Consider the following 22,853-nt stretch of genomic DNA (forward strand, 5'->3'; position numbering starts at 1 on the left):
CACCCTTTTTATGAGTGTTGCTTTTGGCAAGCTTATTCCAAGGCGTTTTCAGGTTTGTCATGGTGAACACAAGACAAAATCATAAGCCAAAGTGTTGGATCATGGGGAGTGAACTCTCTCAAGTACATAACAAGGGTCTTTAGAGACCTGACATCAGGGAAGAGCTGTGTTCTCAGTGCGTCAGTGGAAGTATCTAGTTGTCCATTATCCTGGCTCTTCCAAGTTTTGGCCACCTTATGTTGAAGTCAATCAAATAATTGCAGAAAAATCGTGACTACAGGAAATTTGGGTCTGTAACTATTTTTTTATTTTAGACTTTATAAAAAAAATATTAAAAGGAATCTGTTCCCATATATATTTAGCTGTGACCATAGCAGCTGACAGCTACTTGAACCCTTGCATTAGAAGGTCTTCACCTTCCTGCACTTTTTTTGCATGTAGTTGTACAATGGAAGTCTGTCAGAACAAAATGACCGTTCAAAGTAATCACAGATGCTTGGTGCGACCTCGGCGTGGCCAAAGAGCTCAATGCACATTCTCACCTACTAGTCTTGCATCTACCTCTTCCCCTCTCTTCTCTGACTGTTCTGGCTTTACAAGAGACAGAAAACAGTGGAGGCAGATAGAAACTACTTGTTGGACAGGTACACTAAACTGTTTGGCCACACCAACAGTGCCCTGAGCTCCTGTGCTTGGTTCGAACAGTCATTTTGTGCCGACAGACTACCTTTAAACATTTTCATTGCTAATTGCAAACAATTATAACTGGAAACAATTAATTTACCTTGACAAATATTGCCTTTGGTTCTTGCAAAACCTTTACCACAGACATGGTCTGTTGAAACAAAGAGCCGAGTTATTGTAAATTTACAGTTCTGCTATTATTGTTAAAAAGGGCTATGCATTATAAGTATGAAGATTCATAATGTAAAATAAACAAAAAATCATCTGGAAATATTGTTAATAACTATACACTCACTGGCCACTTTATTAGGTACACCTGTCCAACTGTGTGTTAAGACTTAATTTCTAATCAGCCAATCACATGGCGGCAACTCAGTGCATTTAGGCATGTAGACATGGTCAAGACAATCTCCTGCAGTTCAAACCGAGCATCAGTATGGGGAAGAAAGGTGATTTGAGTGCCTTTGAACGTGGCATGATTGTTGGTGCCAGAAGGGCTGGTCTGAGTATTTCAGAAACTGCTGATCTACTGGGATTTTCACGCACAACCATCTCTAGGGTTTACAGAGAATGGTCCGAAAAAGAAAAAAAATCCAGTGAGCGGCAGTTCTGTGGCCGGAAATGCCTTGTTGATGCCAGAGGTCAGAGGAGAATGGGCATACTGGTTCGAGCTGATAGAAAGGCAACAGTGACTCAAATTGCCACCCGTTACAACCAAGGTAGGCAGAAGAGCATCTCTGAACGCACAGTGCGTCGAACTTTGAGGCAGATGGGCTACAGCAGCAGAAGACCACACTGGGTACCACTCCTCTCAGCTAAGAACAGGCATCTGATGGCTACTTTCAGCAGGATAATGCGCCATGTCATAAAGCTCGAATCATCTCAGATTGGTTTCTTGAACATGACAATGAGTTCACTGTACTCAAATGGCCTCCTCAGTCACCAGATCTCAATCCAATAGAGCATCTTCGGGATGTGGTGGAACGGGAGATTCGCATCAGGGATGTGCAGCCGACAAATCTGCGCCAACTGTGTGATGCCATCATGTCAATATGGTCCAAAATCTCTGAGGAATGCTTCCAGCACCTTGTTGAATCTCTGCCACGAAGAATTGAGGCAGTTCTGAAGGCAAAAGGGGGTCCAACCCGTTACTAGCATGGTGTATCTAATAAAGTGGCCAGTGAGTGTATATTCATAATAAGATGTTCTTTATTTCATAGAACAAAAAACAAAAAAGAATAAAAGGAAAAGTCTAAAAACGCATTCCATTACCGACTTCACAAGGTTGACATGGACTTCCCCAGGCTACTCCTAATGTTGAGCAACACTGAGATCTAAGAGTGGCTCCATTTATGTTAATTTCGCATCTTCCATTTACGATGTCTTTCCAGCACGTGCCTTTTAAAGTTTCTGTAGAAAAATAAAATATTACTAGAATGAGAAAATCAACTTAGTGACCCCAAACAATGATAAGGTTCCTCCACGTGTATGAATACAGAGGCACTGTACTGCCAAAGATCTCTTTATCTGATTTCTTCATGCTAACTTTCCCTTGTGACATCAAACATCAGTTCAGACAGCTTCAGAGCCTTCAATTCATAACGCAAGTTGCGCTCAGAGTCTCATATATTTTGATAACCACACATCAGACAAGGCGAGAGCATTAAATGTGACGTAAGTATGCGTCAGCACCTACAGTAATGTAACTTCAAGTTTGAGAGTTTGAGACCCCAATGCAAAATCTTCAACATGATCCCCAATTATCAGAGATCTTTAATAGTACTAATCTCCTCGTATCGGCCTAAAGAATTTTTTGGGCCTCCTTTGGCTTCAGGGCCCAAGGTATAAGGTATAACTGCAACCCCTACATCCATTATAGTTATGCCCCTGATAACCTGATAACCTGATAAACAGATTACATGACCATACATCTGTGACTATTCACTTACCAACACAAATTGTCTTTGTTTCATCCAATGTGCTTCCAAAAGAACATTCACACACAAAAGATCCTGGGATATTTTTGCATGCACCATTGATGCAGGGGTTCGACTCACATTCATTAATATCTAAAATAAATGAGAAATTACTTCAGAATTGCAATTTAGACGAGTACATCAACAAAATAAGTTCCAAATGTATCGATATTGAAGTTGCAGATATCTACCCTACATCACAATAATTACATTTATGCTGCTTTACATGCATCATTAGCTGGGTTGGATGCAGGGCCGCCATCAGGGCATTACTGCCCTTACTACTGTATGGGGCCCCATGAACAGTAGCAAAAAGAGGGGCCCGGATGCGTTGGCAGACCGGGCCCTCCTCTCTTGATACTGCTGTTTGGGCTACAGGTGCAATAGTTCATGGCCGCTGCTGCCAGATACATAACACTACGGTGATTTAAAGATACACCTACAGTGTTGTTAGTGAATGCAGTGGCCAGAAATCAGTGCTGTACCTTTAAAGCAGCAGCAGGACCAAGTGCATCATGGTCCTGACGCATGTCATGTGACACACTGCACGCTCTTCTTCATTCTCGAGCAGAGCAGCAACATGTCACGTTTCTGGGAGACAGAAGATGCTGAGATCGGCAGAGGCAGAGGAGGCGGGCAGTGTGTGAGGACTTGCAGGAAGTTGCAGAGGGGAGTGAGGTGAGGAGATGGCAATCTGCTGATGTGAGTGAGAAGTTGGGAATCTGCTGAGGTGAGGAGATGGGAGGCTGCTGATGTGTGGAGATGGGAGGCTGCTGAGGAGATGGGAGGCTGCTGAGGTGTGGAGATGGGAGGCTGCTGAGGAGATGGTAGGCTGCTGAGGTGTGGAGATGGGAGGCTGCTGAGGTGTCGAGATGGGAGGCTGCTGAGGTGAGGAGATGGGAGGCTGCTGAGGAGATGGGAGGCTACTGAGGTGTGGAGATAGTAGGCTGCTGAGGTGAGGAGATGGAGGCTGCTGAGGAGATGGAGGCTGCTGAGGTGAGGAGATGGAGGCTGCTGAGGAGATGGGAGGCTGCTGAGGAGATGGAGGCTGCTGAGGTGAGGAGATGGGAGGCTGCTGAGGAGATGGGAGGCTGCTGAGGTGTGGAGATGGGAGGCTGCTGAAGTGTGGAGATGGGAGGCTGCTGAGGAGAGGAGATGGGAGGCTGCTGAGGTGAGGAGATGGGAGGCTACTGAGGAGATGGGAGGCTGCTGAGGTGTGGAGATGGGAGGCTGCTGAGGAGATGGAGGCTGCTGAGGTGAGGAGATGGGAGGTTGCTGAGGTGTGGAGATGGGAGGCTGCTGAGGAGATGGAGGCTGCTGAGGTGAGGAGATGGAGGCTGCTGAGGAGATGGAGGCTGCTGAGGTGAGGAGATGGTGGCTGCTGAGGAGATGGGAGGCTGCTGAGGAGATGGAGGCTGCTGAGGTGAAGAGATGGGAGGCTGCTGAGGAGATGGGAGGCTGCTGAGGTGTGGAGATGGGAGGCTGCTGAAGTGTGGAGATGGGAGGCTGCTGAGGAGAGGAGATGGGAGGCTGCTGAGATGTGGAGATGGGAGGCTGCTGAGGTGAGGAGATGGGAGGCTGCTGAGGTGAGGAGATGGGAGGCTACTGAGGTGAGGAGATGGGAGGCTACTGAGGTGAGGAGATGGGAGGCTGCTGAGGTGTGGAGATGGGAGGCTGCTGAGGAGATGGGAGGCTGCTGAGGTGTGGAGATGGGAGGCTGCTGAGGTGTGGAGATGGGAGGCTGCTGAGGTGTGGAGATGGGAGGCTGCTGAGGTGAGGAGATGGGAGGCTGCTGAGGTGAGGAGATGGGAGGCTGCTGAGGTGAGGAGATGGGAGGCTGCTGAGGTGAGGAGATGGGAGGCTGCTGAGGTGAGGAGATGGGAGGTTGCTGAGGTGAGGAGACGGGAGGCTGCTGAGGTGAGGAGATGGGAGGCTGCTGACGTGTGGAGATGGAAGGCTGCTGACGTGAGGAGATGGGAGGCTGCTGACGTGTGGAGATGGGAGGCTGCTGAGGTGTGGAGATGGGAGGCTGCTGAAACGACCAAAAAAATTCTAGAATTCCACTTTTTTCAATTTCACTGCACTTTGAATTTTTTCCCATTTTCCAGTACACTATTTGGTAAAGCCAATCATGTAATTCAAAAGTACAACTCGTCCTGCAAAAAACAAGCCCTCACACGGCCATATTGATGTAAAAATAAAAAGTGGGTATATATGATTGGGAAACATCTTTATTTGGGAAATTGTTCTACGCTCGCACAGCAGTGCATGGACTGGGCGCTGATCTTCTGGCCTGCATCCTCATACATGCTGTGAGTCTGCTGAGTTCTAGTCAGGAGACCCACGGCCCGTCCATGCACTGCGGTCCGAGCGCAGATAGATATCCACCGACAGCTTCATTCATGTACAGAAAACAATATAATAATCTGCAATCAGAAATACAGATTATAAAAAAAAGTCACAATCTGGTTTCAAATATTTTTAAAAAAAGTATGTGACTCATTTCCTTAAAGAAAAAGAAAAAATATACCTAAAAAGAGTATTGGGTATTTTAACAAATGATTAATAAGTTACAGTAGAGTAGCGCTCATCCAAAAGAGTCTACCTTGTTGTGGTGGCGGCTTAAAATTCTTTTGGCCAGAACAAACGCTGCTGGCTATATGTATGATCTGGGAAATGTTAATGTGTGATTGGTGAGGACGTGGTGCAGAAGTGGAGTTTTTCCAAGAGTGGGCAGTGGGACTCTGGAAGATTTGAGGGGTGGAGGCACGGCTAGGGTGGAGCCTGGACGGAGTCTCAAGGGGGCCCAAAAATGTTTACAGTATGGGGCCCTGAAATTCCTAATGGCAGCCCTGGTTGGATGTATCATATATATCTACTCCAATCAAGAGATATAGGCAAAAAGTGTTAGGCATTAAATGATTATTTACAAAAAATAACGTTGTCCCTTATCTGTAGAATAGGGAATAACTTGATGATCAATGGTGTTTAACCACTGGAACCCCCAGCAAGCCTAAGGTTGGGTTTACAAAGCCCAAGAACAGGCTTAATCTGAGGTGTGCATGCTTGGCTTCCAGTCCTTTCATTGTCAGTTGGACTGCTGGAAATAGCCACACACACAACTCGGCAGCCTCATAGACAGTGAATGGAGCAGAGGGCATGCATTCATATATATGAACTACATCATCTATCTCATCTAGGTCGGTTCAGATACACCAGAATATGATGAACACAATACCCATTATCTGCATAGGCTATACTCATATACTAATTAGTTAATAGGTTTAGAGTGATTAGATATAATGGTTTTACCTTCACACGTTTTTGATTCAGGCTCAAAGACATAGCCTTTAGGACAAGTACAAGAGAAGCTTCCTGGAGTGTTCCGACATTGTCCATTGTCACAGAGTAGCCGGTTCAACGCACATTCATCAATATCTACAAAGATTCAAATTTTAGTCAATTTATTGATCTATCATTAGAATGAATAAGTCAATAATTGAAATAAATGCATAGTATTAGTGACAGAATACTAGCCTGGATTACATATCTCTATTTTCTTCTCTCAAAGAAATCTAATAATAAAAGCTGGAGATGAGCAGATCCCTTTGCGCGACCTGGTCAATGGTCCAGGTCATTAGTTTCTGGTCATGGACAGGAGCTGCTCAAATTTCCTTACCCTTAGGAATCCCAGGTTCGGCTTATGTTATGATTAGCCGGACGGACGGTACGTCACCTGTGCACCACACGCTGCACAGATGACGTCAGCCATAATGATCGATAAGGGTAAGGAAACTCATGCAGCTCCAGTCCATGGCCAGAGATTACTGAATTGGACTTAGACCACGGACCCAGGTCACACAAAGCAATCCGCTCATCTCCAATAATAGCCTAAAATGTGTCAGCAATGTTGTTCATGATGAAACGATTTTAGCAATAAAGCCTCAAGATTTTTGTGACTTAAATTCCTACGTTGGTGTTGGATCTCTTTTGCTATGTATAAGTGAAGAGCTGCCCAGTTTTGTCTTTCACCAGAAAAACTGACCGAGAAGAGATTTTATTCTTGTTCACTACACACATTGTTAGTCTTGAATCATTGCCAGAATGGACAGCATGGATAGAGTGGTAGACTGAAATGAGGCAGGAAATGTAGGATGGTCCAGCACTGTGGAGAGTTTTGTGGGTGAGAGTAATAAGTTTAAATTGTACATGAAAGTAGGTGGGCAACCAGCGCAATGACTGGTACAGAAAAGAGGCATCTATATAGCAGCTGGACAAACATATGAGCGTGGATGCTGCATCCAGGATAGACTGGAGAGGGGTGAGTTTAGTGAGAGGAAGGCAAATCAGTAGTGTGATATACTTATGGCTCATTTATGTTGAATCACTATATTTATCTAACAAGTCTTTTAAAAGATTTAATAACCACAAACTATTTATGGATAGGTGACATGCACTGGTTGACAGCTGGCCATATTCATTACATTAGTGTTGGAGATTACCAATAACAAGTGTATAAGCATCACTCTAGGATCCACACGATCCCTTGTTCTTCTGGCGATAAACACTGCTAGACATGTCATAGGGAGTGGCCTTCTACCCAGTATTTCCCGCTCTAGTATGTTAGTCTTAGACACTCATATATTTCTTTTCTAAATCCCTGCTCCCTGTTCTAAACTCTAAGGTCTTACCACCGATGTGGAGGTGATGTCAAATATGCCGTTGGTAATACTTAATGTAAATTCAGCAACTCTTTGCCACAGATTGAAACAAGTCAATATACCAATCAATAAGACATACCAATGCAATTTTTTCCAGTGTTGTCCACGTCATATCCAAAATTACAGATGCATTTGTATGTGCCACGGAGGTTTTCGCATATTCCATTCTGACAAATATCAGGATTTAAAGCACATTCATTGATATCTGAAAGAAAGTGTTACAGTTTGAGTATAATAATAGCTTAAATGTAAAAAATTATGAATGATTTTTACACTTCAGTTTGATTTTAACCCGTCAATTATTTATGGCACTCATAGATCTTCTTTACTATTTATTGGAGCCAAGAGTTTCAAGGGCTTGTATGAGAGTTAAATAAAAGCAAAAAGATTGAGGCATGCTCCCTTTATGGCTAAACTTATACTGCATAATGTAACTTATTTGCATACATACAACTTTGAGGGTGATCAATGAGCCGAACAGGCTGCCAAGAGAGGTGGTGAGTTCTCCTTAAATGGAAATCTTCAAACAGAGGCTGAACAGACATCTGTCTGAGATGGTTTAGTGAAGCCTGCATTGAGCAGGGGGTTGGCCACGATGACCCTGGAGGTCCCTTCCAACCTTAACATTTTATGATTCTATTATTCTAACTTCCATTTTTACTTTTCATCTAAAGGTGATATATAAAAGCACACTAATATAATATACAGTATAATGTACCAGTGCAGCTACTAATGTGGCATATTTGTGCAATATTTCAAGTAAGCAAGGAATGTGTGACAGAAAAAGTGTCTTTGGTTGGGTTCAAAACTCAGAAAAAGGTGTAGGTCTTGAAGTTAGAGGAGAGACGAGAGTGCTCCATCTCCGTACAGGTAATTCATGCCTTGGGCTGTCTAAGGAGCTTGATAAGGAGCCAGCTTTAAAAAGGTTGTGATTCAATGACACGTTGCTCCAAGGATGAGGAGCAGGCACTGACAACTTGTGTGGACAATTTGATCGTGACCATAAGGAATGGTTTGGAGAACATGTTGTGTTTTGAGGTGCTACCTTATAAGCTCAGAGCCTATGAAAGAAATAATAAAAATATGTAGTTAGTGGACAGTTGGCCCAAGTTTTTCTTTTTTATGGTGTGATGTGTGTGCTCTGAGACATTTGCCTCTCCTTGTTGATTAATAAAGGTGACTGCAACATGCCTACACAGCTGGTATTTTAACAATGATTCTAACATTATAAGTGGGTTTCTCCAAAAGGATTGCTTTTGGATGAGGATTTATGACATTAATATTAGACTGGGGTACATTAGATCCACCAAATTAAGTTACGCTACCAGTCCATTCACAAGCAGGTCGAATCACCAGGAAATACTAATAGTCTATTTGTGAAATAATCCTAAAATCCAGTAGATGATTTTGGGTACTGTAGTGGTTGAGCCTGATTACTGGGTCCGAGCAGAATGGATAATTCTTCTGGTCTTCAGAGTAACAACTACAAACAAGGAAACCTAAGGAATTCACTATTTGTTGCCAAAATGTCTACTGATCTTTGGTAGATCAATATCAATATCATTCTGGATCTATTAGTTGGTAGAACTTAACCAAAGCCAATAAAATTCTCTTTACTTAGACTTTTCAGACCCATTTGCAGGTAAGATTTACCAGTCTCATAGTGTTATATAAATCAGTTCGCCACAATTGCAATTTACGGCACCATAAATTTGACACCTTTGATGGACACATTTTCTAGCTGAGCCCCTATTTGCCTGGTTTCCCTCACATGTTTGTTTGGAACACTCAGTTACTTTTAGTTCTTTTAAACTATACTTCATGTCTTCTCGTGATAAGCAGACATATTACCAGGATATTACTTCTGGCAACCTTCCTGGTCCTAAGAATTCTATTTATATACAATATGTAATTACATTGTTTTGCACCAAATGGATTCTATAATTGATCCTTTTTAATTACTTTCTTCTGTTTTATGGAAAGAAAAACTACACAAAGAATGTCGCATAAACAAACCAGTGGCTGGAAAAATAAGGAAGCAAAAAAAATATGAAATGGTTTTAATTAGCTGCCTTTAAAATAGCAGGGTTTTAATGTTTCTAAGACAAAATTCAGGTAATCTTCAGCCATTGTCAAAGTGCTACATCGAAACACCATGCTGCACAATATGCATTCATAGTCAAGTATACAGTGTGTCCCTGAGCAAGCAAGTTTTAGGCTCACACCTTTCTGGAAGTGTTTCTGAAATTTTCTGTGGAAACAATAGCATAATCTGCATTGCGTTTCTTGGAATCACCAACCAAAAATCTACAAAATCCATCAGGATTAATTAAGATTCATATACTAGTGTAAATTAGGTAATTAAAATGTGGTTTGGTAGAACTGCAGGGCTTCCAGATGTTACAGACCTACCAATGCTGACATTACGGCCTTGGACAGCAGCCTGGATCTTCCATTAAAGGACACCTAAGGTTTGGATCTTTAAGGCCAAGAAAAATTACTGGCATTCTCACACATAAAACTTTTATGTTAGATGATTGATGAAACCAGATTTCCTAACCATGCTGTGCTTCTCCAGGGGAGACACATGCAGATCATAATCCTTTTCTGTTCTGATTCTGGGCTACATATTTTAGGTGACCTGTACTAATATTTCAGCATAGCAGTCATACATACCAGTTCCTTGAGATGTTATTCCTGGTCCACTGCTGCATAAAGCTTGATATTCCTCTGAAAACAAAAGAAATACATTTGTAGCCTGTTGTAAAGGAATCCCACATCTCAGAAACGCGACAGTTAAAGTGGCATGCAAAAGTATCCAACCCCTTCACTTTTTACCTATTTTGTTACATCACAACCTGTGTAATGTCAGTATATACGCTACACCTATTCTGAAAGGAAACAGAGGCTGCAACACCATTAAGCAAGAGGCACCACTAACCAAACACCACCATGAAGACCAAGGAGATCTCCAAACAAGTCAGGGACAAAGACAAAAAATGTTCATTTTTTCCTTCCACATTGCTTTAATTCTCGTAAAGCACCTGAAGGGTTAATAAACTTCTTGAATGTGGTTTTGTGCACCTTGAGGGGTGCAGTTTTTAGAATGGTGTCACTTTTGGGTATTTTCTGTAATATTGACCCCCAAACTCACTGCAAATGTGAGGCGGTCCCTGAAAAAATGTTTTTGTAAATCGCTGGTCAAATTTTAATCCTTATAACGTCCTAACAAAAAAAAATGATGTTTCCAAAATTGTGCTGCTGTAAAGTTGACATGTGGGAATGTTATTTATTAACTATTTTGTGTGACATAGCTCTCTGATTTAAGGGTACAAATATTAAAAGTTTGAAAATTGCAAAATTTTCAAAATTTTTGCCAAATCTCCGTTTTTTTTCATAAATAAACGCAAGTTATATCGTAGGAATTTTACCACTAACATGAAGTACAATATGTCACAAAAAAAATCTTAGAATCGTTGTTATATGCTCAAGCATTCTAGAGCTATAACCTCATAAAGTGACACTGGTCAGAATTGTAAAAATTGGCTTGGTCATGAAGTACCAAATTGGCTCCTTCACTTAGGAGATATATATAGGTGTAAGGGGATTGCCAAACATAGTATAAGGTAATTATAAAGTGCCACATGTGCATGTAAGAAAATAGTATAATTGCCTCTCACGCATGATTTATGCCAGACCAGGCAATCCCCTTACACCTATATATACGGTATATTTGGTCTCTGGTGTAAAGAGTGGATATTACCAAATACTATGACGTCTCCTCTTTTCCCATTTTTATGGTTCTTCAGGGAGCACCTTAGTACATGCATATACTCTTGGCATTGAGCAATATACATTGTAATATATTATTACCTGGGTGTCTGGGGTTCTCCTACTTGTTTGTATTTTATGCCTTCCTTTGCTACATGATTGTACTGCTGCCCGCCTATCTTTTAATATAAAACAATTTTTGATGTATGGATTTGATTCACTATTTGTACTATCTTGTCTATGTGTACTTTTTGATTAATAAAGATATTTTGTACTTTTTGACATAGCAAGTCCTTGATACTTAGATGCATTCTTCTGAGGTCAATCTATACCATTACTGGGATCTTTAAACTCTCTATGGTTCTTATTCATTGTCTATCGCTTCTCTGAGAGTATCCTTTGTCAAGGAATATGCATTTTGCTTTACTGAATCAGTTCCGGTATGTCCTTATAATTTCTGTACACAAGCAGTAACTTTGCCTTCAAAAGAACACTTCTTACCTGAAGTTTTTATAGGGCAAGGTCGGCATGGTTCACCAAAAGCAAATTCTGTGCTGGCACAGCAGCACTCGGATTTTGTCACAGCGCCCAGTAGAGGTTGAACGCACTGACCTCTCTTGTAGCCACCATAACAAGTGCTCCTCATGTGAGTGTCTGCAATATATACGGAAAGGTGTTGATATCATCAATGGATTCATAGGTTTGTACAAAACCTCCCCAGATGTGCAATTCACATTTTTCCTATTTTTCTGATATAGGGCATTAGCATAGTTGCATAATTTTCGCCTGCTTGCTTCTGATTAAGGCTATGTTCACACGTTGCGTTGTTTCACCGTTTTGTTTAAGGCATTTTTTTAATGCAAAATGTCAGTTGCATTTTATAGTACCAGCAAAATCTATGAGATTTCAGAAATCTCATGCACACAGCTTGGTTTTTTGTCCTCATTGTTTTGTGAGATACCTTGGTTTTTACAGAATGCAGCATGTCACTTCTTTCATCGTTTTTTCGGCGTTTTTCACCCACTGAAAGTAATTGGGTGGTGGAAAAAACATTACAAAAATGCATGTATTGGGTTTTGCTGCATTTTTGGTGTCAAAACCTGATGAAGTAGAAACAGATGTTTGTTTTGACACTAAGCTTTATCAGCATGTGCAAGAGACAATGGTACCCTGACAAAAACGTAGGAAAAAAGTGCATCAAAAATACAACAAAAACTAAAAAAATCTGCTTTTTGTGGCAAGTTTCTTACTGCCAAGAGAGCAGGTTTTGCCTCAGGAGAAAAATTCCGCAAAAACGCAATGTTTGAACATGGCCTTAAAAGGCTGCCAAAGTGAAATTTTGAATCTCATCATAAATTTGCTTTCAATGCCAGATACCATTTCTATGCTTTTTTATTAGCCAGATTATATGGCACAGTTCTCTATACTGGCCTGTGCCTCTTTGCTGCTGTGTTACTGTTCTGGACCTTGTATTGTTTGACCTCTGCTCTCCATGTGTCACATGGTTCTATACTAAAATGTCCATTACCTACATGTCTAGAACGCAGAGTTGGTTTCTGTTTTTATTATATTATTATTACATTGTATGTAGGATGCTATGCTGACATGTTAATACCCCAGGTAAGCACATAGATGCAGACGTGCAGCTAGGTAACTGATACAGCTACAGATAACTGGAATGGGGAAAGATATAGCTTTGGCTGTGGAATAATTATAGGTGCTGGATGTGATATGGGGGGTGTCTAGTATATCAAAAAGATCTGTTCTTATCTGACTATAGTGCACAGCAAATGATGCACGCATATCATCTGCAAGAGCCAGTTCTGTAGAGGCTTTATTGATCGCACTAATGAAATGTTACATTGATACGCGAGGCCAAATACCAGCCAAACACTTGTTATATTCCACAGAATATGAGTGCTTGCTGAATATGTGGATCCCTTTATGGCAGGGGTGGAACCTTCGGCCCGCGGGCCGTACCATGATGTCTTTTTCTCCAGCTCCCGGCAGATTCCTTGGGATTGCAGTGTGGTGCCTTTAATTGTTTCTGACACTGCGAGAATGCTCATGCAGCTTTCACTCTTGAACGCTGAGGCTCATGAAATCAATAATTACTGTGATGCATAAGCCACCAGCCTCTCCTGTGATGTATATGCCCCAGAGTCTCCTGTGATGTATATGCCCCAGTGTCTCCTGTGATGTATATGCCCCAGTGTCTCCTGAGATGTATATGCCCCAGCGTCTCCTGTGATGTATATGCCACCAGTGCCTCCTGTGATGTATATGCTCCCCAGCGTCTCTTGTGATGTAATGTATATACCCCCAGGGTCTACTGCTATGTATATGCCCCAGAGTCTCCTGAGATGTATATGCTCCCCAGCGTCTCCTGTGATGTATATGCCCCAGCGTCTCCTGTGCTGTATATGCCCCAGCGTCTCCTGTAATGGATATGCCTCAGCGTCTCCTGTGATTCATATGCCCCAGTGTCTACTGTGATGTATACAGGCTCGGACTGGGCCACCGGAGGATTCTCCGGTGGGCCCAGGCACTTATACCTGCTAGCATACTGGCCAGCAGGTGCCTAGGGCTCCCACTGCTCCAAGGGCCCCCCACTGCTCAAGGGGCCCCCAAGTCAGTGGCTATGGGGCCCCTGAGTCAAGGGGGCCCGCCCTGTGCCAGCTAGCAGCAGCGGGAGACAGCATCCTGTCCCCGCTGCTAAAGCAAAATGAATATTCACGCTTGTCCACGCCCCTATGGGCGTGGAGAGGCATGTATACCTTTCCTCTTTAATATCGGGCAGCCTATCCCCACCACCGCACCACACACACAGCAAGGCATCACTCTCTCACACAGCACCGAATCACTCTCTCACACTCACACACACCGCACCACATACACACGCAGACACACAGCACAGCTCACTTCCCCGCAGCTGCAGCACATCCCGGCTTTCTGGGCGGTTCCTGTCTGAGACAGCCCAGTTGGATGACGTCATCATCCAGCATGCTGTCTCAGAAAGCTGCCGGTGAGAAAGAGGCTTCCGGGATGTGCTGCTGCTGCGGGGAGGTGAGCTGTGCTGTGTGTCTGCACGTGTATGTGGTGCGGTGTGTGTGTGAGAGTGATGCGGTGCTGTGTGTGTGTGAGAGTGATGCGGTGCTGTGTGTGTGTGATGCGTTGCTGTGTGTGAGTGAGTGATGGGGATCGGTGCTGTGTGTGTGTGAGTGGGGTGGTGAGGAAGGACAATGATATTGGTGGGGGGAGGCAATGATGGAGGTGATGGGCAATGATGGCAGTGGGGGAGACAATGATGGAGGTAATGGACAATGATATTGGTGGGGCAGGCAATGATGGAGGTGATGGGCAATGATGGAGGTGATAGGCAATGATGATGGCAGGGGAGGCAATGATGGAGGTGTTGGGCAATGATGGAGGTGATGAGCAATGATGGAGGTGATGGGAGGCAATGATGGAGGTGATGGGAGGCAATGATGGAGGTGATGGGCAATGATGGTGGGGGGAGGCAATGATGGAGGTGATGGGCAATGATTGGTCGGGGAGGCAATGATGGAGGTGGGGAAAGCAATAATGGTGGTGGGGAGAGTCAATAATGTAATGGAGGTGATGGGCAATGATGGTGGTGGGGGAGGCAATGATGGAGGTGAAGGACAATGATGGTGGTGGGGGGAGGGAATGATTGAGGTGATGAAATGGACAATGATGGTGGGGAGGAGGCAATGATTGAGGTGGTGGAATGGGCAGTGATGGGGTGGTGGGGGAGAAGGCAATGATGGAGGTGGTGATGAGGACAATGATGGGAGTGGAGAGGGGCTGCATTATATTCTGTGGGGGACTGCATTATTCTCAGGGGACTACATTATATTCTGGGGGGCTACAGTATACTCTATGGGGGGCTGCATTATATTCTGTGGTGGGGCTGCATTATTCTCTCAGGGGACTACATTATATCCTGGGGGGCAGCATTATGCCCCATTTTTGGCTACAGTATACTCTATGGGGGGCTGCATTATATTCTGTGTTGGTGCTGCATTATATTATATGAGGGGGCTGCATTATACCCTATGAGGGTGCTACATTATATTCTATGGTGGTGACTGTGTTATACCTTATGAGGGGGTTGCATTATATTTTGTGGGGTGCTGCATTATACCCTATGAGGTGGGCTGCATTATATTTTATGAGGGAGGCTGCATTATATTCTATGAGGGGGCTACCCCTCTATGATTTTACCCCAACCCCTGCAATATAATTAAGATGTGTACTACCTTATATTCTACCCTGATATTAGCGTGTTTTACCACACAATTGGTGGTCTTGTATTTATTTCTATGTAGCTACATAGTGGGCCTCAAGAATAATTTTCTCTGGTGGGCCCAATGTGCTCCAGTCCGACGCTGGATGTATATGCCTCAGCGTCTCCTGTGATGTTTATTCCCCAGCATCTCCTGTGTTGTATATGCCCCCAGCATCTCCTGTGATGTATATGCCCCAGCGTCTCCTGTGATGTATATGCACCCAGTGTCTCCTGTGATGTACATGCCACCAGTGCCTCCTGTGACGTATATGCTCCCCAGCGTCTCCTGTGATGTATATGCCCCCAGTGTCTCTTGTGATGTATATGCTCCAGCATTTCCTGTGTTGTATATGCCCCCAGCATCTCCTGTGATGTATATGCCCCAGTGTCTCCTGTGATGCATATGCCCCAGTGTCTACTGTGATGTATATGCCCACAGCATCTCCTGTGATGTATATGCCCCCAGTGTCTCCTGTAATGTATATGCCCCAGCGTTTATGTGATGTATATGCCACGAGTGCCTCCTGTGATGTATATGCCCCCAGCGTTTCCTATGATGTGTATGCCACCATTATCTCCTGTGATGTATATGCTCCCAGGGTCTACTGCTATGTATATGCCCCAGTGTCTCCTGTGATGTATAAGCCCCCAGCATCTACTGTGATGTATACACCACTAGTGTCTCCTGCGAAGTATATATCCCAGCGTCTACTGCTATGTATTTACCCCAGCATCTCCTGTGATGTATACGCCCCCAGCATCTACTGTAATGTATATGCCACCAGTGTCTCCTGTGATATATATGCCCCCAGTGTCTCCTGTGATATATATGCCCCCAGTGTCTCCTGTGATATATATGCCCCCCAGTGTTTCCTGTGATGTATTTGCCACCAGTGTCTCCTGTGATGTATATGCCATATGCCCCCAGCTTCTCCTGTGATGTATATGCCCCCAGTGTCTCCTGTGATGCATATGCCCCCACCGTCTCCTGTGGTGTATATGCCACCAGTATCTCCTGTGATGTATATGCCCCCAGGGTCTACTACTATATATATGGCCCAGTGTCTCCTGTGATGTATATGCCCTCAGCACCTACTGTGATGTATACGCCACCAGTGTCTCCTGTGATGTATATACCCCCAGCGTCTACTGCTATGTATATGCCCCGCGTCTCCTGTGATGCATACGCCCCCAGCGTCTACTGTGTTGCATATGCCCCCAGCGTCTACTGTGATGTATATGCCCCCCAGTGTTTCCTGTGATGTATTTGTCACCAGTGTCTCCTGTGATGTACAGTACAAACCAAAAGTTTGGATACACCTTCTCATTCAAAGTGTGTTCATTATTTTCATGACTATGAAAATTGTAGATTCACTCTGAAGGCATCAAAACTATGAATTAACACATGTGAAATTATATAATTAACACAACAGTGTGAAACAACTGAAAATATGTCATATATTCTAGGTTCTTCAAAGTAGCCACCTTTTGCTTTGATTACTGCTTTGCACACTCTTGGCATTCTCTTGATGAGCTTCAAGAGGTAGTCACCGGAAATGGTTTTCACTTCACAGGTGTGCCCTGTCAGGTTTAATAGGTGGAATATCTTGCCTTATAAATGGGGTTGGGATCATCAGTTGTGTTGTGCAGAAGTCTGGTGGATACACAGCTGATAGTCCTACTGAATAGACTGTTAGAAATTGTATTATGGCAAGAAAAAAGCAGCTAAGCAAAGAGAAACGAGTGGCCATCATTACTTAAAGAAATGAAGGTCAGTCAGTCCAAAAAATTGGGAAAACTCTGAAAGTGTCCCCAAGTGCAGTGGCAAAAACCATCAAGCGCTACAAAGAAACTGGCTCACATGAGGACCGCCCCAGGAAAGGAAGACCAAGAGTCACCTCTGTTGCAGAGGATAAGTTCATCCGAGTCACCAGCCTCAGAAATCGCAGGTTAACAGCAGCTCAGATTAGAGATCAGGTCAATGCCACACAGAGTTCCAGCAGCAGACACATCTCTACAACAACTGTTAAGAGGAGACTTTGTGCAGCAGGCCTTCATGGTAAAATAGCTGCTAGGAAACCACTGCTAAGGACAGGCAACAAGCAGAAGAGAAATCTGTGCTTTGGTCTGATGAGTCCAAATTTGAGATCTTTGGCTCCAACCACCGTGTCTTTGTGCGACGCAGAAAAGGTGAATGGATGGACATGCCTGGTTCCCACCATGAAGCATGGAGGAGGAGGTGTGATGGTGTGGGGGTGCTTTGCTGGTCACACTGTTGGGGATTTATTCAAAATTGAAGGCATACTGAACCAGCATGGCTACCACAGCATCTTGCAGCGGCATGCTATTCCATCCGATTTGCGTTTAGTTGGACCATCATTTATTTTCCAACAGGCCAATGACCCCAAACACACCTCCAGGCTGTGTAAGGGCTGTTTGACCAAGAAGGAGAGTGATGGGGTGCTACGCCAGATGACCTGGCCTCCACAGTCATCAGATGAGATGGTTTGGGGTGATCTGGACCGCAGAGTGAAGGCAAAAGGGCCAACAAGTGCTAAGCATCTCTGGGAACTCCTTCAAGACTGTTGGAAGACCATTTCCGGTGACTACCTCTTGAAGCTCATCAAGAGTGTCCAAAGCAGTAATCAAAGCAAAAGGTGGCTACTTAGAAGAACCTAGAATATAAGACATATTTTCACTTGTTTCACACTTTCTTGTTAATTATATAATTCCACATGTGTTAATTCATAGTTTTGATGCCTTCAGAGTGAATCTACAATTTTCATAATCATGAAAATAAAGAAAACTCTTTGAATGAGAAGGTGTGTCTAAACTTTTGTGATGTATTTGCCCCCTGCGTCACCTGTGATGTATATGCCACCAGCGTCTCCGGTGATGTATTTCACCCCCTACGTTTCCTGTGATGTATATGCCGCCAGAGTCTCCCGTGATGCATATGCCCCAGCATCTCCTGTGATGTATATACCCCCAGCATATCCTGTGATGTATATGCTCCCCAGCATCTACTGTGATGTATATGTCCCCAGCATCTCCTGTGATGTATGTGTTCCAACCCCAATATATCCTATATGATGTATATGCCCAAGTCCCAACCTTTACTGTGAGATGTATATGCTCCAGTCCAAACGTCTCTAGTGTGATGTATATGCTGCAGCCCCGGGTGTCTCCTGTGTGATATATATAGAGCAGTCTCAGTGTCTCCTATGTGATGTATAAAGAGCAGTCTCGGTGTCACATTTGTGATGTATATACTACAGACCCCCCCCCCTGCTTGAGATCTAGAAATTAAAATGTCACATGAGCAGTGATGAATTTCCCACTATGAGGAGACGTAATGTAATGTACATCTGTGTTCAGAATTTACTGTTGCAAGTTCTTTTCAAAATTAATTGCAAAGACTCGACTGCGCTCCAGACGGATGCAAATCTGGAAATTCAGTTGCAAATAGCAACATCATTAATACTGTCATGATCCAGGACGGGATTTCGCTTTGACCCGTCCTGGTTAGACTATGGGTTAATTGTACAGCCTCTCTCTGGCAGCAGGAGGCTATTTAGCGTTCACTGGACCTGGGTCCGGTGTCAGTTATACTCCTGCCCTCGGCTGAGTTAAGTGACCTCTTGTATACGTGTGCCTTGTGCCTGATATCTTGCTTGTTTGTTCGGTTGTGATCTGGTTCTGTCCCTGTTATGAGTTCTGCCTGACCCTCTTGTACTGCGCTACCTCTCGTGTATGACTCTCTGCTTGTGACCCGACTTCTCTCTGCTCGTCCCCTTGGTACCACGTCGCCCTCTTGTGTATGACCCTTGGCTCTGTCTGACTACCCGTCTGTTCATCTCTCCTGTACCTCGTTTGCCCGTACTGTGTGTGACCTCTGTTTTGCCTGACTCTGAGTTGTTGTATGGTGTCCTGTCCTATCTGAATACAGGACGCTAAGCCCCGCCCCCTTGCAGTCACATGACCATAGGTCCCGTGCACATTATTCAGTTTCAGTGTCCGCAGGTCCAATGCATCTTTACTTTCCAGCGCTGACTGGACCCTGACACTATTATCCTGAAGCACGCATGGTCACCTCTGCTGCACACTCCACAGGTATCTTTTAGCACTGCTTCTGTACTCAGGACACGCGCACTGGCTCTATGAGCAAGTGCAGTGCGGTGTCTCTGACAAATACCACCTAACATCACACACCTCACCTAAGTAATGATGGGCTCTCCGAATGAATTTATACACAATCATTCGGCTTCAATTGTGAATATGGTCCAGCTTCTTGTTAACCTTTGTTGTCAATAAATCATTCCTCAGTTCTATAAACTCTAAATTAATAAAGTGGGCACTAAGTCAGTATCAGAAATGTAAAACGAAGAATATATATCTTACCTACACACACACGTCCATCGAGTCCAACGGCAAGGCCAGGGAAACATTCGCACCTGAAGGAACCTTCTGTATTCACACAATGGCCATTCATGCAAATGCCTGCTGTTTCACACTCATCGATATCTGAAATGATAAAGCCATAAATATAGAAATATATTATAATTAACCATCAATGTCTGACATTCTTTCCAATAATGAAATTAGTGCTTGATAAAATAGTATATTGCCTACACTGCATTACATTACAATGAGTCTTTGCAAATTCTTTGAGTATCCAATAACTAAAAGCTGATTTATTGTCCATAAATGCTGCAGGCAGAAGGCAGACATATTGGTATGTGGGTTTCATATTTTGGTAATATTTTACGTACGGTAAATGTCTCAAAAGAAGTGCTTAGTAATAAAGAAGAAAGATTATGAACTGGCTGTGTTACAATGTAGGATACTAATTGTTTTCATTGTTGTAGCTACAGTAAATCATTACAAGTATAGCAATAAATGACATCTCCAGTGTTACCATGCAAACAAAACTAGACGACAACACGGAAGACAACCGGCAATGTGCATCACTTCTGACCTTAAAAGGACAAAATGAGTATGAAACACTCTGCGACTTTCTTTTTTCTCTCTGGCTTTCGGCCATAACACACACTTGCAGTATCCAAACTTACTCCAACTGTATTTTACTAAGAGACTGAAATTCTGAAACATCACAAGAATATTGAAAGGAACTTGAGTATTAAAAGTAAACTAATTTCTATGAGGCTAGGCCTACACTGGGTTAACTCCCAGCGGCACCATCACACTGGCTACCATATCGCTGATTCTTGGGACGCAGCCAGATAAATGGGTTACCTAGCCCGGTTTTAGGTTACATTCTTACTAACCATACTTATTGATTCTGCAGTCTGCAGAATTCATCTTGTACATTTAGTATGGAATCAAGTCTAATGACTGGAAGAAATCAGATGGCTTTCTTTTACTGTATACCGTGTCAATGTCTACCATGCAGTACTAGTCTATTAGAGTTACATTAAATGAATTGCGCTCCAACTCTGCTGCTTCCTGGGATTCCCAGGCTTTCATTGACTTCTGGTCTCCAGTGATGTTGTTTAAATGTGGACATGTGATCCTAGTGGTGTCCTGTAGGCCAGGATACAGAGACCGGCGGGGCATCCGGGAAGTGGGGGAAACAGGCAGTGCCAGTTTGTTTGACATCATAGCTATTAAAAATAACGAAATAAGGGTCTGGCAGCACCTTTATAAAGTCCACACTTTTGAAGATTGATGTGATCTTTCAAAATAGTGGGTGGGAGTATTTTGGGCGTGCCCGGAGATTTAGTTTGTGTCGCCGCACCTGCATGATTTGCGGCTGCTAGACAGCCTGAATACATGTGGGGATTTCCTAACAAACAGGCAATCCCCAAATGTATTCAGGTTGTCTAGCAGCCACAAATCATGCAGCCTGCGGTGACACAAACTAAATCCAACACCAGAGTATGCTCGGAAATCTCGAGTAATGAGCATATTCATGCTCATCACTAATAGTAACTAGTGATGCACTAGTGTGTAACCAAGTTACTTCGGCAAGATCGAATAATATGTTCGAGTCCACGCGCCTGCATGTTTCTCAGGTGTTCGACAGCCGCAACACATGCAGGGATTGCCTAACAAACCAGCAATCAACCAGCAATTTTGGGGGAGTTTTCTTGTGGTTTTCATAGAGTCTTTTACTGTTGTTTTCTGGTTGTGTTTTTTTCACTCCATTAATTAATGAAGAACCGCTAGTGTTTTTTTTAAGCAAAAACAATGGCAAAATGCTTCAAAAGATGCCTGGGCATCTTCCAAACATCTTTTGAGCTTTCTTATTGAGTTGCAGGTCATGTCTTTTAATAGCTTGGTGGTTTTTGATTCCAAAAGTGTTTAGAATACATTCAAAAGCTTGAACATATGAACAGCAAGTTTTTTTTCCATAGAAATTCATATTCTTTAGAGCATTTTTTGATAGATTTTTCAGGCAGAATCCGCTTGAAAAACACATTGTGTAGACACAGCCAGACTGGAAGCACATATACAGGTTTTTTTATGCAATTTTTAACCCTTCACGACCTTGGGGTTTTCCGATTTTGCACTTCCATTTTTGCTCCATGTCTTCCCAGACCTATAACTTTTTTATTTTTCGGTCAATTTGGCCATGTAAGGGCTTATTTTTTTGCAGGACGAGTTGTACTTTTGAACAACACCATTGGTTTTACCATATCCTGTACTGGAAAATTGGAAAAAAAATGCTGTGAAACTGCAAAAAAAGTGAACTTCCACAATTGTTTTTATTTATTTTTTTTTAGCTTGTTCACTAAATGCTAAAACTGACCTGCTATTATGATTCTCCAGGTCATTATGAGTTCGCAGACACCAAAAATGTATAGGTTCCACTTTATTTAAGTGGTGGAAAAAAATCCAAAGTTTAATAAAAAAAAAGGTGCCATTTTCTGAGACTCGTTCCGCCTCAATTTTTTTGGATCTGGGGCTAAGTGAGGGCACACCAAACTGAAGTTTCTATTGATGTCATTTTGGTGTATATATGATGTTTTGATCACCTGTTAATGCATTTTCAAAGTTGCGGCGACAAAAAAAGTAACTCTGGTGTTTTTCTCGTTACGCCATTTACCGATCCGATTAATTCTTTTTATATTTTGATAGATTGAGTGTTTCTAAACGCGGTTATTTATACCAAGTATGTGTATTTTTGATTGAACATTTATATTTTTTTGAATTTTGCATTTTTTTATATTTTTTTTCCTTTTTACTTGCTTCAATAGTCTTCTTGGGAGACTTATAAGCTGCAATCATTTGATCGTCTATGCTACACATAGCTAAAATGCTCATCTGCTGTGAGCACCAGCCACAGGGTGGCGCTCATAGCAATAACGCAATGACAACCACAGGGGTCTCTTACAAACCCCGAGTTGTCATGCTAACCCATCGGCA

General features: G+C 43.1%; 1 protein-coding gene across 1 annotated transcript in view; it reads right to left on the reverse strand.

Annotated features, from left to right (window-relative positions):
* Positions 1–22,853, reverse strand: part of FBN1 (fibrillin 1) — a 373,121-nt gene that overhangs the window by 107,451 nt on the left and 242,817 nt on the right. The window contains exons 16-23 of the mRNA XM_073568456.1: positions 19,866–19,988; positions 11,654–11,806; positions 10,058–10,111; positions 7,461–7,586; positions 5,973–6,098; positions 2,634–2,753; positions 1,957–2,094; positions 785–835 (exon numbers count right to left, since the gene is read on the reverse strand). Coding sequence (XP_073424557.1) covers positions 785–835; positions 1,957–2,094; positions 2,634–2,753; positions 5,973–6,098; positions 7,461–7,586; positions 10,058–10,111; positions 11,654–11,806; positions 19,866–19,988 — 891 coding nt within the window. The remainder of the gene's footprint in view (positions 1–784; positions 836–1,956; positions 2,095–2,633; positions 2,754–5,972; positions 6,099–7,460; positions 7,587–10,057; positions 10,112–11,653; positions 11,807–19,865; positions 19,989–22,853) is intronic.

Source organism: Dendrobates tinctorius, unplaced genomic scaffold (genome assembly GCF_039654945.1).
Source record: "Dendrobates tinctorius isolate UK_male_01 unplaced genomic scaffold, ASM3965494v1 ptg000022l, whole genome shotgun sequence".
Lineage (NCBI taxonomy): Eukaryota > Metazoa > Chordata > Amphibia > Anura > Dendrobatidae > Dendrobates > Dendrobates tinctorius.